This window comes from Apus apus, chromosome 10 (assembly GCF_020740795.1).
Source record: "Apus apus isolate bApuApu2 chromosome 10, bApuApu2.pri.cur, whole genome shotgun sequence".
In the NCBI taxonomy this organism is placed as follows: domain Eukaryota; kingdom Metazoa; phylum Chordata; class Aves; order Apodiformes; family Apodidae; genus Apus; species Apus apus.
The window spans coordinates 20221141-20238058 of NC_067291.1; the positions used below are offsets into that span (position 1 = coordinate 20221141).

Sequence of the window (16918 nt, forward strand, 5' to 3'; positions counted from 1 at the left end):
CAAACATGCCATGCCCTGGATGTAAATGATACATGCCATTAACTCTGCCGCTCGGCGAGACCTTATGGCTTGCCTTGCATCCTTTCCGAGAGAAGAGGGACTTGGGGGCCTTGGGCAGATGGGGCAGCAAAGCTAAGCAAACTGTTTAAATTATGTAAACGTTATTTACACAAAGGGTCGTAAAAGTACTTACAAGGGCAGTTTGTTGGGTTTTTTTTTCCTCCTGTTTTAATAAACCTGCCCTGAACGGGGGTTCAGTCTCGTGCGCTGAGACTCCTCGGAATTGAGCTGGGGGGTGAAGAGGCCACAAAGACTCCTGTGTGCAGTGTCATTCTTCAGACATTTTTTAAAATATTACTTATAAAAAATTGCCTTAGTATTTAGAAAAGCAAGCAGCCTTGATTAATTCTTTGGCTTTTCAGTAAGTAATTTTTACTGAGAGTCGTATTTTCAAACACACCGCTGGGTGTATTGTCTCCCCCTTAAACCGAATAGTTCATTGAAAACCTCTTAAATTAAAGGAGAATTGGGGAGAGGAGGAATTTGTTGAATAAAGAATATAGTTCTGGAGTGATTAGAGACTAAAAATCATGAGGATAAGCTACCCGAAAGAAACAAAGTGAAGGGAATTTTTCATTTTAAATGTCTTTTGTCCCCTCAAAAAAAAAAAAAAGTCGGGGGGTTGGTGGTAATAATGAGTATATGGCACAAGGCACAAGCTTGAATTTTGGACAAATACATATGAGGAAAAGCATCCCTTCCAGGGCTGGATGCTCCACTGGAGCTATCCCAGTGTGTGCTGCAGCCCCGTGGCTGTGGGGGAATCCTGCTTCAGGGATGCAGCCTCAGCAATAACACAGGGTTTGAAGCCCTTGGCCCCACACGCAGCTCGAGGACGGGCTTTGCAGCCCTTGCAGCTTCATGCCAGGGCCACTGCAGCCACTGGCATCTCAAGTGCATTGAATTTTGGAGACGTAACACAGAAGAGAAGGTCCGTCTCAGGGCTGACATGGTATGTAGCAAATAATACAGACAGAAAAAGCAGTCTGATTATCGGTTAATTAAAGTCACTAAATAATTAAGGTTTGTGTAACATAGGCCTGTGTTTTCAGCAGTGTCAGTTTACAGGGAGCAGCCGTAGCTGGAGGTTCTGCAGCACAGGGACCTGAGGGGCCACGCTTCTCCTCCTGGCCAAAAAAAAATTGGTGACAGACTGTTTTGTTTTGTTTTTAAAAAAACAAAAATCCTCATTGAGGCAGAGGGAGGAGGGATAACCTGTGTTAAAATTTCCACAGATGTCAAAGTGAAGCCTAACTGATGGTGGTTAATAGCCTTGTTTTCCCTGAGGACGCAGCTACTTGGGGCTGTCAGATTAGAACTGCTACCACCCAACTCCTGGTCAGACACTTGCCTTGCTTGCTGGCTCCTGCCTTGTGTGGGGTGCTTGTAGGTCTTTGTAGGGAAGGTAAATTGTATCCTTAATCCCTCCACTTTACAGCACAGATCATCTAGTATTTTAGATACAATGTTATATTGGCTGCGCTGTTCAGTGGCAGACATGACTGCTTAAAAAAGGAATTATATGGTATTTAAGCAATCAATTCCTAATAAGTATTAGAGATGTCAAGTGAACGACCTCTCAGACTTTATGACTTCATGCCAATTACGCCATAAACGCTGCCTGTTTGGATGTAATCCAATTAGTCAGTAGGCAGCTCCTGATGGTCACCTCTGTGCCACAGAACTGTGTGCCTTCATGCAGCTAAGCACAGCCTTCAGTAGCTAATTGCACCTGTTGCAGGGAAAACTAGGACTGTTTGGATGAGAAACATGATCTTATAAACAGGTTAATGCTGTGTAATGAACTATCACCCTGCAGGGTAATGGAAATAAATGTGAAAAAATTGAGGTAGAAACCCCAGGGTATTGTGCGTTCTCCTGAAGCTGTTTAGTGTTAGAGTTAAATTTCCCACCTGTTTTGTATAATACTTTGTGTCGAGCTCTGTAATTATCCCCAGCAAAATGAGAAATCAGCTTCCTGTGCCTTTGGAGCTGACAGGCTTTCCATGATCCCTAGATTTCCACGCTTTCATGGTTGCAAATCCTAGACCCCTGCATCCCATCAGAGAGGGATGGGAGGCAAGGAAGAAGTCCATTAACATTTTGGCCACTGTTGGGAACCACATCTTCCATCAGCACATCATCAAGTTAAGAAATGCATTGAAATTCTTCACTCCATGTTAGAAGAGGATATCTTTGATGATTAAGCAAGTAGAATAAATGAACAGTTGTTTACATATGAATATTTTGTTTTCTGACACACAGCATGAAAAAGCAACCAAAGGAAAGGCCAGCACCTGAAGACTTAATGGTGAGTGAGACTTAAGAGCCCCTCAGTGTGTATTTGTCTGTGAGTACTATTTGTTCATGTATGTAGACCTGCATCTGTTTTTTTCTGCATTTTGGAGCATGTACGAATTTAAATCTAAGCTCTTTGTAGCTTGTGCAGGAAATGCTGTTTACAGAGAGCACACAATCCAAAGGTGGAATTAGGATTGCACTGAAGTTAATGGGTATTTTGCTGTTACCTTCATCATGGCCAAAGCTTCACTTGTGATTTGGGGAGTTAATGCAGAACTTTCACAGCCAGTGTCAAATTTCAATCACAGCCATTTTGATGCTTAATATACTGTTTTTTCAGTTTGTATGTCCAGGGATTACAGCTTAATGTAGGTCACTCTTTGTCATCATTTGCCAGCTTTGACCTTTCAAAGTCTGAAGATTGAAAACAGGGGATATGGTCAAAATATTGTATTTTTAATGAAATGCAGGAGCCACTGTTTTCACTGATATTCATGTAAAATGAAATTAGATTGGCTACAGGAGGTTGAGTTGATGTGGAGCTTTGATCTGCCTGTGGAAGGGCTCTCGGTGTTGCAATCTGAGCTCAGAGACCACTTCTTTCTCTTACCATTGTCATTTTTTCAGTAAGGCAATAACAGGGTACCCACTCTCAAGCTGGTCCCTTGTGGCTGTGCATTTAGTGCAGAGTGCTATTTTCACTGTTTTTTAAGCAGCTAGAAAAAGTCTGTATCAAACCATTATTACAAATGTTTACAATAACTTATACTGTAGATAAGTAGTCCCCTCTGACTCACGTCAAATATCTTTGATTTTTAAATGTTTCATTACTTTTCTTTATATGCTGTGTTTCCTGTAACTTGGAGGTTTGTGTGGAATCATCATAGTTTATTTTCTGTGTGTTAAACAGGAATAATTTGAAGAAGATAAGGCATGTTTGCATCCTCTCATTTCTTGCTCACATGCTGCGAACTACAAGTAGAATAAACAAGTGTTTCTACTGCAGCTCTTCTCTAGTTAAAGGCTAATCTCTGAAGATGCCCTAGGGCAGGTATCTCACAATCCAGACTAGTCTCAATTTAGATTCTGGTTAGTAAAGTATTTAATTGTGAATCTAATTTTAAGGGTATTAACTTCACTAGATCTACATTTGAAGTTAGGCACCTGCTTAAATACCTTGGTAAAATGAGGCCTTAAAGTTTATCAGAGCCTCTCCACTTTGTGGTGCTGTGTCTGTCGTACAGAAAGCTTCCACTGCCTTATTCTGTCTTTTTTATTAACTTTTGATGGTTGGAAAATTCTTGCAGTTAGTCACATCTGAGAAAACTTGGAACAGGTTCCAAAGATGTAGACACATTTACCTTGTGCACTATTATGCCATGGCTGGATAGCTTAGCTATTAAAACAAGGGAATAGGGTTTCATAAAACCTATATCTGTTTGTAAATGCATGTTTCAGTGATGCAATAGGCCTGCCACTTATAAATAAAACATCTGCAGATCTCACATACCCCCATAAGTATATATGTATGTTTGTAAGCAATAACACCACTCCAGGGTGCAGAGTCATAAAAATGAGGCCAAGGGGTGAGTGCCTGCAGTACCAGGGAAGTGCACAGATTTATCTTTACAACTACATGCCCTGGAGTGTGCTAGTCCCCTTCTACGGAGGTATTTTGTAAAATAGTTTTAAAATTATAGCAGCTCAGAAAAACAAAACAAGCCTTCCCACTTTTTAAACAAAGTCTTTAATGCATTTTTTCCTCTTAGCTGCTTTCTGTTCCATTCTAAGTGAACTTGAAACAGCAAGGACTGAAGCTGGGAGTAGGTGGCTGCTGAAATAAAGAAGTGACCCAGTCCTTGCCTGTGATGTGCTGACCCTCATAAGCTGCCCTAAATTCCCTTCTCCACCCTGCTGGGCTCTGAGCACCCTGTGCTTTCCTGCACCAGACTCACTGTTAGCTCAGGAGTTGCTCACCACTCAAACCCTTTAGGTTCTTGCACCAGTCTTGTCAAGGAGCACTTTATTTATAAAACTCACATGCACATATATGTGCACACGCACACATCTGTATACACACAGGCATGTCTGGACATATATATATGTATATGTATATAAATTACCTTAGTTGGGACACAGGACCAGAACAAAAGCTGTTAAATATCCTGTGAACTGTAGAACTGCTGATAGTGATATCCTTTCTGAAACCTCTTTTGTAATTCTGATGGGTCTCTGTCTCCCTGTTAGCTATCAGAAGGAGTGGAGTGATGCAGATACTTTCAGTGACATCCTGGCATGGTCAAGGTCAGCTTGTTGTTTACTGAAATGAGAGCAGAATTTCACCTTGTTCATTGGGTTTTGGGTTTTTTATGCAGAAGAAATGTTCTAACAAGGATGAAAGGTATAGCCTGTAATCATGGTTAGGTCAGACCAAACAGTGGAGCACAGGCCTTCCCCCCTGTGGGCATCCGCCGGGCTGGAAGTCACTACTTTGTAACCAATTGAGGATAATTAAAAACTGAAAGCAAAATGAAGGGAGCAGGACATCAATCTTTTCCTGCTCTCCTGATAATCAGGGAGTTGTTACATGCATGTGAAGAGCCAGCTGACAATACCTGGAGTGCCAGCTTGGCAGCTCCAGAGGAGTGGCAGAGTTACACGGGGGATGGATTTGCCCTGTCTGTCATGTGGGGACACCCTTCTCTATAAAAGTCACTATGCACATTTGGACAGAAAATAGGGCCAAAGCCAAGGCTGTGTGAAATTCCTGGATAAAGTCAGGCTTTCTGGAACCACAGGTACTGCTGTGCAAGGGAACACCACATTTCCATAACAACCGGCATAAGTCAGTGTCCTGCCTTTGTCACTATACCCTTTCTTCTGGATATCCATCCACAAAACAAGATACAACATCAGTGTCTCTGTGAATACATGATCCACAATTGTGTTGTTTCAAAGTGTTTCAAATTAACAGACTTTTTCCAGAGGAGTGATAAAAGGTAATTTCACCCAGGAAAGGGAGAACTGTCCATCCAGGGAAAGGAGAAACCTTGTTCATTCACAGCTGGTTATTCTGAACCTTGTGCTTGCAGTGTCTGCTCTCTGGTCTCCAGTTTGCTCCCTTTGAAGAAGGGAAAGGTGTTCAGTTAAATTGAACATGCTCCTGTTTTAGCACCGGGGAAAGTCTGCACAACACCTGGGCATATTCCTGTCTCTCGTCCATCCCCTTCCAACTAGAAAAGGAAAATCTCAACAACTCTGCAGTATAAAGACTGAGGGGTTTTTTCCTCCATGAACTCTCTGTTTTCATCTAATGAGTTTTCAGGCATCACCAGCCTGGCTCCCAGGGAGGTGCAGCCATACGTGTATATTTAACGAGTGGGATGTGGTGGTGCTGGGAAGGTTTAAACTCCTGCTCGCGGTGCCCAGCATCACGGGCTGGTGTGGCTCAGGAAGCTGCAGATCTGACTGTATTTATGGTATTTTTCAGCAGCTTTCCATTCTAAGCTCTATTTAATGGAATCTATGCATAGTAAGTAATCAGGTCAGAGAGAAGCAACATCCCCTGTTTGAGATCAATCGCTGGCTAATACTTTATCTAGGCCACTTTATTATCTCATGCTGATTCCATTCCCATTCTCCTCCTCCTTTGTAGCATGCACTTCAGCTGTGGTAAAAGTACGTATCACATACATATTAAAAACATATACCCATTCTATCTGTATGTAAATGTGTGAGACACAGCTGGATATTGCAGGAGTTTGATTTACTAATAGTTATTATCTGTTCTAGCTGTTCAGAGGCAAAGAGAGTTTCAGAAAACAAGCTAGCGCAGAAATTGCCTTGATGATACCACTCTCCTGCTTTGGTAATTGTTTAAAATCTCTCTTTTAGCTGGAAGCTTGGCCTTTCCTTTTGCAGACTGTATGTGCTTTTCGGGAAGCCAGCAGAATGGCTCAAAAGTCTGTTGTTGAGGGTTTTTTGTTGGTACAGCATTGCACTCTGCCATGCTGCATAGTTCTACTTCAACAGAAGCAATTCACTCGAAGAAATTGTGTCTGAAATACCAGAAGTGAAGCACCTAGCGGTGTTGCCCATGGATGTGGAGAAGTACCACCTGTAAGGTGCTGCTGGGGTTCCTCAAGGGAAGTATTGGGCAGGGAGAGGCAACACATTTGGCCAAGGAAACAGTCACCTCATGTGCTTGATAACTTTTGCACAGAGCTAATGTTTTTGCTGAATTCTCCAAATTTTAAGTTGTAAATAGAATTTAACTACAAAACAACTATTAGCTTTTTTCCTATTTAAAATTTAAATTGCTAATGCTTTTAACGTTGGCATTTTATTACTTTAGAAGGTTGTATGGTAAATGTTACATCATCTGTGTTAAAACCACTGACCTGCTGGAAAATACGTTCTTCTTTGTGTTTGGGTTTTTTATTTCATTTTAATGCATTGTGTAATTTTGAAATCTCCCATTCCTGTGTATCCAGCAATCCCACTCTCCGTTTCAGGAATGGTGGTTAAACCAGGCACCCTGATCTCATTAGCCACAATGGACATTTTTTTTCAGATAGATTGTTTATTTGTATATTTAAATGTGTGAAGACACATGTCAGGGTATTACAGGCTCTCAGAAATGGATTCTGGCTGGCAGCTCCTCTGTCTCCAACAGTACAGGAAATGAAAAATGTTAAGCTTTTAAGTAGTTACATTTTAAATAGCTATATTTAAAGTAGTTATATTCAAAGTAGCTATATTCTGGAGGGTCTGGACAGTAGCACTTCTTACCATGTAGAGCTAAATTTGTTTGCAGCTCACTGTGTTTCCTGTGCTCTTAGGAAACAGTTGTATGGGTTAAGCAAACAAATGGAGGATCAGCATAATCCTCCCTGGATTTTCATGTAAACCCTCAGAATAAAGCCAATAAAATACCACCACTTGTGTTTGTCAATAAAAGGGATTTCCCCCAGCAGCTAATTGGGATTTTCATTACATCAGTGGCATCACTGACCCAGCAGCTGAGATGGCTGCACAGGTTGGGTTTTTTGGTGGTGTTCACTCTTGAGACAGACCAGGGGGTTTGTCTGCACTTTGCTTTTCACAGCCACATCCCATAAATCTCTTGAAGGCAGCTTCACAGAGAGATGTTTTCTGTCTGCACCTGGCTAGATGTTTATGCATCACTGCTGGATGACAGTGAGCCAAGAATTTTCCCACTTTGGCTGTTTAAAAGCACTGGGTGTTTTGGTTTTTCCCTGAGCCAGTGCAGGATCTCCTATCAGCAATTATTTGTCCAGCATAAAATTGTCCACGTTTGGAGCCGTGATGGATAGATTTGTTTACAAACATTTAGACTCTCCTCTGTCACAACCATCCCAGTTTTTTTACCCCGTGACAAGGAGAAATTCTGACAGACACCAGAGCACAGGCCAGGTGTGAAGGAAAGGGCACTCTCCTCATTTCCCAAGGAATAAAGCACAGAGCCAAGTATTCTGGCTGTTGTAAATACGATAAATATTAAACTGTTCCTTCAACCTCTCAGTTCAGGCAAAGAGTTCTGCATCAAGTCCTGGCTACACTGGAGGCAGTGTCAAAATGTGTATTGTGTTCCTTGGTGCTGGGGTTTTGCACTAGGGCTCAGGATGTGCTTGTGTTCATCATCCCTGCTTGGTCAGTGTAGCTCGAGAGTCGGAGGAGAAAAATGCATCGTTTCAGGTGGCTGCTTTGCTCAGCTTGTTCCCCACTGGGCTGAGATGGGCAAGGGTGGGTTGGCTTTCCCTCTCTCTTTCAAAAAATACTTTCAAAGGGCTGGTTCTGTCCTTAGGGGTGTGATTTGCTCTTCTTTGCCACTTGAGAAATCAGCCAGCGAAATGGAGAAATACATTCTCTCAGTGTCACTAAATCCAGCAGCTACAGGAGACTGGGATGGTGACATGGATAAGGCGCAGTTTTAGAGTGTCAGGTTCCTTCACTGTCCTCTGCTGTCCCATTGCTCATGCAACCACTGACTTCTTACAGAGGATGTGGGTATCTGACTTCCCAACATGCCCTAAAGCTGCACAATATACTGGCACTTCCCAGTGAAACGTGAAAAGAAATAACCTGAGTTGGCTGGAAGAAGTATTGAAAATCTAAGGAAATTGGACAAAAATAAATTTGCAACAGCTTAGAATGATACAGTTAATGTTTTTGGTTACTTGAATCTCCTGGGCTTTGCAGTTTCATTTGAGCAAATGGTTCATTTGGGGCTTCTGGTTGTTCTGTGGTTCTCCAGACACATAGAGCAGTATTTACATCTTGCTCATTTTGGTGGCAGAACTGCAAATCTTTCAATCAGGAGACATTGAGAAGTTGTGTGTTTGTCTTGTTGGTATTTTTATGGCAGCTGTCTTCCCTAGCTATTTATTTAAAAGAAAAACAACCAAAAAAAAGGCTGTTAACAGTTCCAAAAATAAGAGCCATATCTTTAATTCCCAGACTGTTGTCCTTCCTGTTCGTGCCAAATTCATCAAGGAATTTGCTCTAACAGGCAACTGTTGGAATCCATGGACAATATTTATTTGTGTAATGACACTGGAGTTTTAAATTGGTTCAAAAGCACTGCATGGATTAAAATTGTGTAGTACCAGCTACTTGTGGGTCTGTATTCTGATTAGCACCTCAAGACACTCCTGCAGTATTAAATAAGAGTAATAATTGCCTATGAATAAGCAGAGTATAAAGCAGGAGATAGAGATATGGCTTCTTAGTGACCTGTGTGCATTATGCCTCAAATCCCTTAATCAGATTTGTGCCGGTGAACTCTTTGCATCCACAGAAATGCAGCTGGAGGATCAAGGCCTAAAGTAGTAAAAAATCAATTAATACTACTTTCTAATTTGTGCGGTTGACAAAAAAACTGCATATAAATAGGGGACATTTTTCTACTTAAGAGGGCTGCACTGAAAGATTTTTAATTGGATTTTCATTGTGATTGACAGCAGTTGATTATGACAGTAACTTTATTTGGCTGGACTGTTATAGCCCTCTTGTTCAGGGCTTTTTTTTTTTCTACTTTTTTTCTTTTTTTTTTTTTAATATTTCCATCAAAGCTCTTTTTTATCTGCAGAATCCCCAGTGGAGCAGCAGGGCTTGTGAAAGAGCCTTTTAGCACCTTTGTTGCAGCCATCCCTGGTGATGATAGGACCCAGCTGGTAGGAGATGGGAAAATGGGCCTTGCACAAAGAGGTTGCATCTCCCCTCTCCGCCGTTTCAATAATTTTAAGAGCCCCAGAAACCTGTTGAGGATTAGAAGTAGCTTTAGATGTGAAATGAGTGTTAAGTATTAGTAATCGGGAGATTAGGGCCCCGGGGACAATGGGAGATAAACAACTGCAATTAAGGCAAATCTGCCAGAGTAAACAAAATTTAGCAGAAACAGATGCCCTAACCATTTTGGGGGATTGATTGGAGGGCACCGAGGAATCGATTTTTGTCTTGTTTACACTTCCAAACCCCTGTGATAAACTGGGAGGCTAAATATTTCATACAGCCTGATTTTAGTTAATTTTTTTCCAGCTCCTCACAGTAGGTCTGCTCTCTTCTAACAGTGACCAGGCCCGAGTTTATTCAGCATTCACAGGGAGCAGCTAATTGTCTATGAAGGGCCCCTGTGTTTAAATGGGCTTGACAGGAATTTAAATTTTGTTTCAATCAACCTCTGTGCTCACAGCCTGCTCCAGTTTCTAATTTTTAAATTAAACATGATTTTTTTTTTTTTAAATATCTTTTTTTTTTCTTTTAAAGCTGTGGCCTCTCCTCCCACCCAAGGCAGCTGCCACAGCACGGGAATGTGCAGGTTTATTAAGGCTGTAACAGCAGAGCACGATGAGCTGCAGCCCTGGAAAAGTTCATTGTCCCATAAATGTGCATCTGCCTGTTTGGATTTAATGGGAGATGCTGGGGGTAAATGCTCAGCTGGTGTAAATCAGGATGGCTCCTGGAGAGAGCTGGGGTTTCACTGGGGAAAGTCTCCCAGTGGGGAAGGGTGCCATTAAAATACAAGTCTGAGGATGGAGATGGTTTTCCTGGCCCTGCTCGTTTGTTCAGTGACCTTGTGAGAGATTCAAAGGAGTTTATTTTTTTTTTCCCAAGCCAACTCGCAGTGATACATTTTTCTGCCTTCTCTGTGTTTCCAGCAGGGCTCTCCACATTTAGTCCGTTGTTGGGCTTTTTTCTGCTCCTGAGATGGGGTGATGTGACACTGTGTTGGTGCTTGATCATTTAATACTCGCTTTATTTAGTCTCTTTAGGAAACCTGGCAGGCACAGGGATGTTATTTTGCACTGGATGCAGACGGTGTGTGGGCATGTCATGCAATATGACCGTACGGGGTGCTCTGCAAAACAACTTGTTCATTTGCAGAAACTTCATCACGGAAACGCTGGCGAAGTGTGGGCTGTTTCATTCTCCCTTTTTGCTTCCAGCCACATCATTTTCTGGAGTTTTTTTGTTTTGTTAATGGTTGCTTTTTGCGTGCGTGTGTGTGTGTGCACGTGTGTATATACACAGCATTTTCTACTCCAAGGCTTGGGTGAAAAACATTTAGGAAATTGTTTCAGTTTGCCCCAGCTTAGTGATTTTTTTTTTTTTTTTTCCCTGCCAGTAGAAACCAGTTTCTCACAACTTGGAGATAACTGGGTTTTGTACCCTTCTTTCCCAGTATCCATTTGAAGGAAATACTGCATCAGCTTTTAATGTCAGACTAGCTCTGGTGTCAAGGAGACTGTCCCTGTGCTTGTGGTGAGGTGTGAGCTGAAGACACTTCTGCAGGTGCATCTACATTAGCGTTAGAGCTCAGGTCAGTTGTGCCTTTTTGGTTGGAATGTCCTGCTCTTCCAGAGCTCCCACTCTTTCATTCTCATCACAGACAGGTCTTGAATCAAATTTCAGATGAAACCAAACCAGAAGATGTGCTCCAGGCACACACCTAATGAGCTCCAGCTACTAATGGGCGCTGTGTCTGCAGACCAGACCAGAGCTGGTCAGAAGTAAAACCTCTTCCATCCCTGAAAGGCTGCACCAACCGTTTCACTCTGCAGATCTGCTTCTGTTGTCGACAGCTTGCTAATGTTGACATCCTCTATCAGCCCTGGGCCACTCTTTCTGTTCCTCTTCTACAGCTCTTCTTAACCTCAGCCGCACTCTCAGACGCACGTTCCAGTTACATTTCGGTTGCTTTAGGTTCTTTTAAGAACCCTCACCAAAAAGAAGACCTCTGCTGGGAGTTAGCTCGTTTGGGTAGCTGAGCACCCAGCAGCTTGCCAAGTACAGTTATTGGTTTAACAGCAAATATCAAAAGCAAAACTGCCGTGGAAAGAATGATCTGCAGATGGGCCAGAAGAGCCCTCTGTTGCCAAAACCAAAACTGTGTAGTAAATTTAAGACCGGTATGTGACACAGAAAGAGAGCAGCAAAAATCAGACCCCTCCATGTGTGCACCCACACTCACCCTGGGGTCCTGCAGTAGGAGATGGAGTTGCTTCAAGTCAGGCCCATGGTTTGGAAGTCAGAGGAGCTCCACTGATTCCTGAAAAAAAGCCTTCCTCTTGAGCCTGAGTCTGATGATGGGTTGCCAGCCTGGACACATCAGTCAAGTGCACGGGGGGCCTCTTGAGGACTTTTTGTAGGACCACTGGTACATCATTTGGCCTGGATTATTGGTTGAATATGGAAATTCAGGTGTGATGTGTAAACAGTTCCTCTTCTGGTGAAGGTTTTCAGGTTTAAGTTAAACTGTTCTTTGCTTGGCCCATCCCTGGTGTGAGGACTGCTGTTATTTGAAGACAGAATCTGTACATTGCAGCATAATGTTGGTGCCTCAACAAAACTACTAAACCAGCTGAAAATCACTTGCAATTACTTTAATTAAGAGTAAAATGGTGTTGTTGAAAGTTATTCTACAAATAGATAAAGAATATGCAAGCAAAAAGGAATCCTTCTCAAAAAACAAGGATAAACAGGAAATATGGCTCCAAGACTTCGCCACTTGGTAGTGTTATCCATTTATCTTTGCTTGATACATTTTGTATCATCTTTTCACCATCTTGAATATCACCAGAGGAATCAAATAATTAGTGTGCTAATCTAGATAGCCATAGTTCTAGCAGTGACCTGGGCTAATCTGCCTTTGCAATTTCAAGAACTATGTTTGACTCCTCTGAAAGTAACCTTAAATTGTAGTCTTGTAAGAATTCCAGAGCTGTATCCTTCACTCCTTCTCCTAATGAGGTTATGACCAAATGCTCATTATAATTGCTTTAGACTCCTTTTAATTTTCAAGCTTATTAATCATAAGAAGAGTTATTTAAAATTGCATAAATTAATCTTAGATTAAAAGCCCATCAAAGCCTCGAAACAATTAAGAATAAGTAGGATTTCCCTGGGGCAGCAAGTTTTATTTTAATAGTGTAGTCAGGTGGATATCAGAACACTGAAGTATGGTAGTGATTAATGTATGCAAAATTTAAATGAGAGTTTTTAAATGGCAAATCTAAATCACATATTGACCTAACTGTAGGTTTTAACTGCATTGTCTGTCATAGATTTAAACTGTTTAGTAATCAACACTTTAATTACAGCGTGTGTTAGGGAGGCTGTGCAAGAAACAAAACTCACCACTTCCCAACACCCAGCGTGGAACTGTTTGGCAGGCTGGGGCTGTGCTGGGGGCTCTGTGGGATAAGGAATGAGGGAAGAGAGCAGAAACTTCAGGGAAACAAATGATACTTGATTCTGCTTATGCGTGTGTTCTTGTCCCTGCTTCATCTCTGGCCAAAAGACGATACCAGTCCATGCGACTTTCTGGCCCTCTTGCTCCCCACACTGTTCCCTAGGGAAATCAGTCCTTGCTGCTCCCTGAGCTGGCAGAAGCTACAGGTGATATCCTCAGAGGGGTGGGAAATTCTGTGAAGACACTGTCTTCTGGATACTTTTGTCCTCTGAGTCCCTGTGCCCTTAGCCTGCCTGTGCCACCTGCAGCCTTGCAGGCTCCTGCAGATCCATCAAGGTGCCCTGGCTCTGGCCCCTGCAAAGGGCCATTTCACTCTACCAGGCAGCTGAGAACAGGCTCTCAGGGGTGCTGAGTTCCTTACTGAGCTCAGTGAGAGGCAGTCCTTGCCCTTAATAGTCACTGTTCTGAGGACAGGAACTGGGAGAGAGAACTGGGCCAGGAAACACTTGGTCCCAGGTCAAACACAGCCCTGTGAGTACATGGGAAAGCTGGTATTCTATGGCTGGACTTGCTGTGATTTGACCTGTGTAGTTCCACCACTGCAGGTGCTGCATGGGAGAGACAAGGAGGCTCCATTTCTGGAGAGAGTGTCTCTCAAAGCAGGGGTTGACCTTGCTGGAGCTTTGGGACATCAGGGACGTGCTTTCCAGACATGCATGCAAAGCCTCCAGCCACTGCTGTTCAAAACACTCCCCCTTCACTTTCAAGGGTTACCTCCCGTGGTCAGAACACTTCCTAAAATTGCAAAAATAAAACCCACGAGGTGCAACAGCCAGATCACACCTAAGCAGTGCCTTGCAAGCCTTAGAAACCAGTGCTAGAGGGAAGCCTGCTGCAGGGGGTGGGGCAGAGGAGGCCTCTGGCACCTTCTGTGCCTGTGAATTAACAGTTGTTTGGAGAGTCAGGCAAGAGAGTATTGGCCTGAGGATTCCTTGCTGCTATTCCTGGCTGTGGGAGCAGAAGTGGGCCTCGTGGATAGCTAGCACAGATAATTAGAGCAGTGTTTCGTTTGGCTTGTCCTTGGAGGCAGGAGCTCTAGATGTGAAATCCTCCCCTTCTGGAGGCAGGGGCAGAGTGATGAAATCTGACATGTGCTGAGGTCACTAGGAGGGACACAAGGTCAGGCTGGGGTATTTTGGCTTACTTGAGCACTTAGTGTCTCCAGGTGACCAGCTCCAGAGCTGAGGTTTGTATTTGATTTTTTGGAGGTCTGACTTGTCTTCGCATTAACGATGTGAATGGGCAAGAATCTTCTCTGGAGCGCCTGCCCTCGGTTCCGAACCAGAGCTGTCAATAGCCCAGACACATCAGTAGCAATGGGAGAAGTAGCTGAGATGATAACTGTGGTGTTCTGCTTTTCTGCCAAGTTCTTGTATTCCAGAATTGCAGGGCTTGAGCTCCTTCAGCCAGCTGGGGATGAGTTCCCAGCCAGGCTTTTCTGATGGAACGTTTGCCCTGCGTCCATCTGATCAAGCTTGCCTGGGAGCAAAGAGGGCACCTGCAGTGGAGGAGGGTGTGGGACATCCCAGCTGGTTCAGGAGCATAAGAACTGATGAGATTTGGTTGTGTTTGGCCCTGAGTTCCTGCAGGCACAGGCTGGAGTTCTCCTGAGTGGCTTTCAGATGGGGTGGGGTGGAGGTGGGTGCAGATGCAAGCAGATGGGTCCTGGGTGTCCTGCAGGCAGCAATGGAGCTGTGCAGAGCTGGCTCAGAGGATGCTCTTCCTAGGTCTCAACTAGGTCCTAGGTCCAGGGAAGCCTTAACCAGTGTTGTTGGGGATCAGGGAAGGGGAGCAGGTTTCCAGTTCTCATTTTATTCTTGAAAGGTGCCCCAGTGCTCAGAGGTGCCATGTTTTGCGCAGGAAGAGCTCTGCTTTGATACCTCTGACACACCATGGAGACATGGTGATGGTGCCATTTCTAACATTGCCTAATAACCTGCTGCCTTGTCTTTTCCCCCCCTTCCTTTAAAAAAAATGGCATCAAAATTGCATGTTAAGCAGAGAGTGAGCTTCCCTTAAAGCAGCCTGTGGCCATCAGTAATATTTATTTTCTCTATTTGTTTTAAGCCTGTGAAGACTGTGCTTTCCTCCATACTGTCCTGATGGAGCCCTGACCAGCAAGCGTGCAATGCCCCTAGCCCTAATGTGCCATTAATGATAGGTTAATGTACAGTATAATGTTTTTTGGACTATGGGTTCATTACACTTCTGAGTGCAAGGTCCTTCTGCAGAGCGCCCAAGGTCCCATTGCATTATATCATGCAATAAAAATACCCTTTTCATATCACAGGCTAATAAACTGTATTTGAAATGCTGTCTAAGGGCACTGCCATGGTCTTGACAGTCTGTGGCTGCAACAGTTCGGATCTCTTTATTATGTGGTTTTTTGGTTGTGCTTGAATTCAGATTTTTAAATGAAATGCATAATTTGTCTGTGCTTCTTTTGTAATAAATGGAGCACGGTCCTTTCACCACACAGTCTGGGAGGATTCCTGTAAAAAAGAACATTAAAAAGGTGGTGCTGTTGCAACCAGCAGCAATGTGGGTGATTTCCTGGCATACCTTGAGTAAGCATGGAGTCTTTTGTTGCCATTTCTAATTTGCTGGGTGTTGTGGTTACGTTGTTAACACCAGACCTCCGTCCCTCTCATGGTGACCCTCCTCCTGTTTTTGCAGGGGTTGTTAGTGCCTGTCCTGGCTGCAGGCACAAGGGGCTTCTAGGGTGCCCCCAGGCAGCACCCCCAGGGTTTTGCAGAGGTGCCAGAGCCTGGTGGGCTCAGTGGGTTCTCCTGTCCATGGGGCTGGAGCAGCTGCAGCATCCCTGGGGCCACCAGAGCAGCACAGCCTGTGGTGCCAGCCCTGTGGGGTGGAGGGTCAGGGCTTGGTTCTTCTCACTGTGGAGGGAAAAGAGGTTGGGGGCACCCTGGGGACTCCCTGCTGCTTCTGCTGCCACCAGAGCATTAGGAGATGCTGAGGTGGGACCATGGAGACACTTGGCCATGATCCTGGCAGTGAGCACAGCCCCTTCAGCCCAGCTGTGGCCTGGGCAGGGAGGCCAGGGCACTGCTCAGAGAATCCCAGACTGGCCCATGGGTCTGCAGTCCTGCCGAGGCTGCCATGGAAAGTGCTGCAGTAAGCTCTGGCTGGGTTAGTACCAGAAAGGAAGGTTCCTGAGACTGGAGGAGAAGGCTATGAAAGCAAATTGCTGAATTCTAAGGGTAGGTAAAAATTACAGAACTTTTACCCTTGCATAATGGCAGTTTAATTGACTGGGCTAAATGATTGATTGTTTGTGAGCAAGGAGCTGGAATTGCCAGGGCTGTGTGTTCAGGAGGGCTCTGCCCTTTTAATATCATGTCAGATATTTAAATCATTTACATCACCCTCTGCCAGGTGCTCCCCTTGGAAAGAGTTAACCTGTCTGGTGGGACACTGCAACGGGAGAAACGTACCCTTTATCAAGAGAACAAGATGAGACAAGTTCATTTAAAAAGCCTAGTTTGTCATTCTTTATCTAATTTTCAGAGTTGACACAGAAAATTAGGCTGCCTGACACTCACTCTGGGGCTGTCCCTGGCCCTGTCCTGCCTGACCTTTTCAGCTCTGAGCTGCTGTGCTCTGGCTGGTGGCCACATCCCCTGGGCTGCAGGAATTGCTTTGTGTGTCCCCGAGCTGGACCCTTGGCTGGGGTGAGGCAGCCATGGGGAGCAATTTGGTGGTGGCTTTTCAACGTGTTTTGTGCTGCTGGACATGCTGAGTGCCAGGTCTAAAAAGGAGGTAGTT

At 44.0% G+C, this 16918-nt stretch overlaps 1 protein-coding gene across 4 annotated transcripts in view; it reads left to right on the forward strand.

The window, feature by feature from the left end:
• The window catches only part of MAP2K5 (mitogen-activated protein kinase kinase 5), a 123122-nt gene that overhangs the window by 101043 nt on the left and 5161 nt on the right, over positions 1 to 16918 (forward strand). For all 4 annotated transcript variants that reach the window (XM_051628955.1, XM_051628956.1, XM_051628957.1 and 1 more), the window contains one exon: positions 2326 to 2371. In XM_051628955.1, the coding sequence (XP_051484915.1) occupies positions 2326 to 2371 (46 nt within the window). The remainder of the gene's footprint in view (positions 1 to 2325; positions 2372 to 16918) is intronic.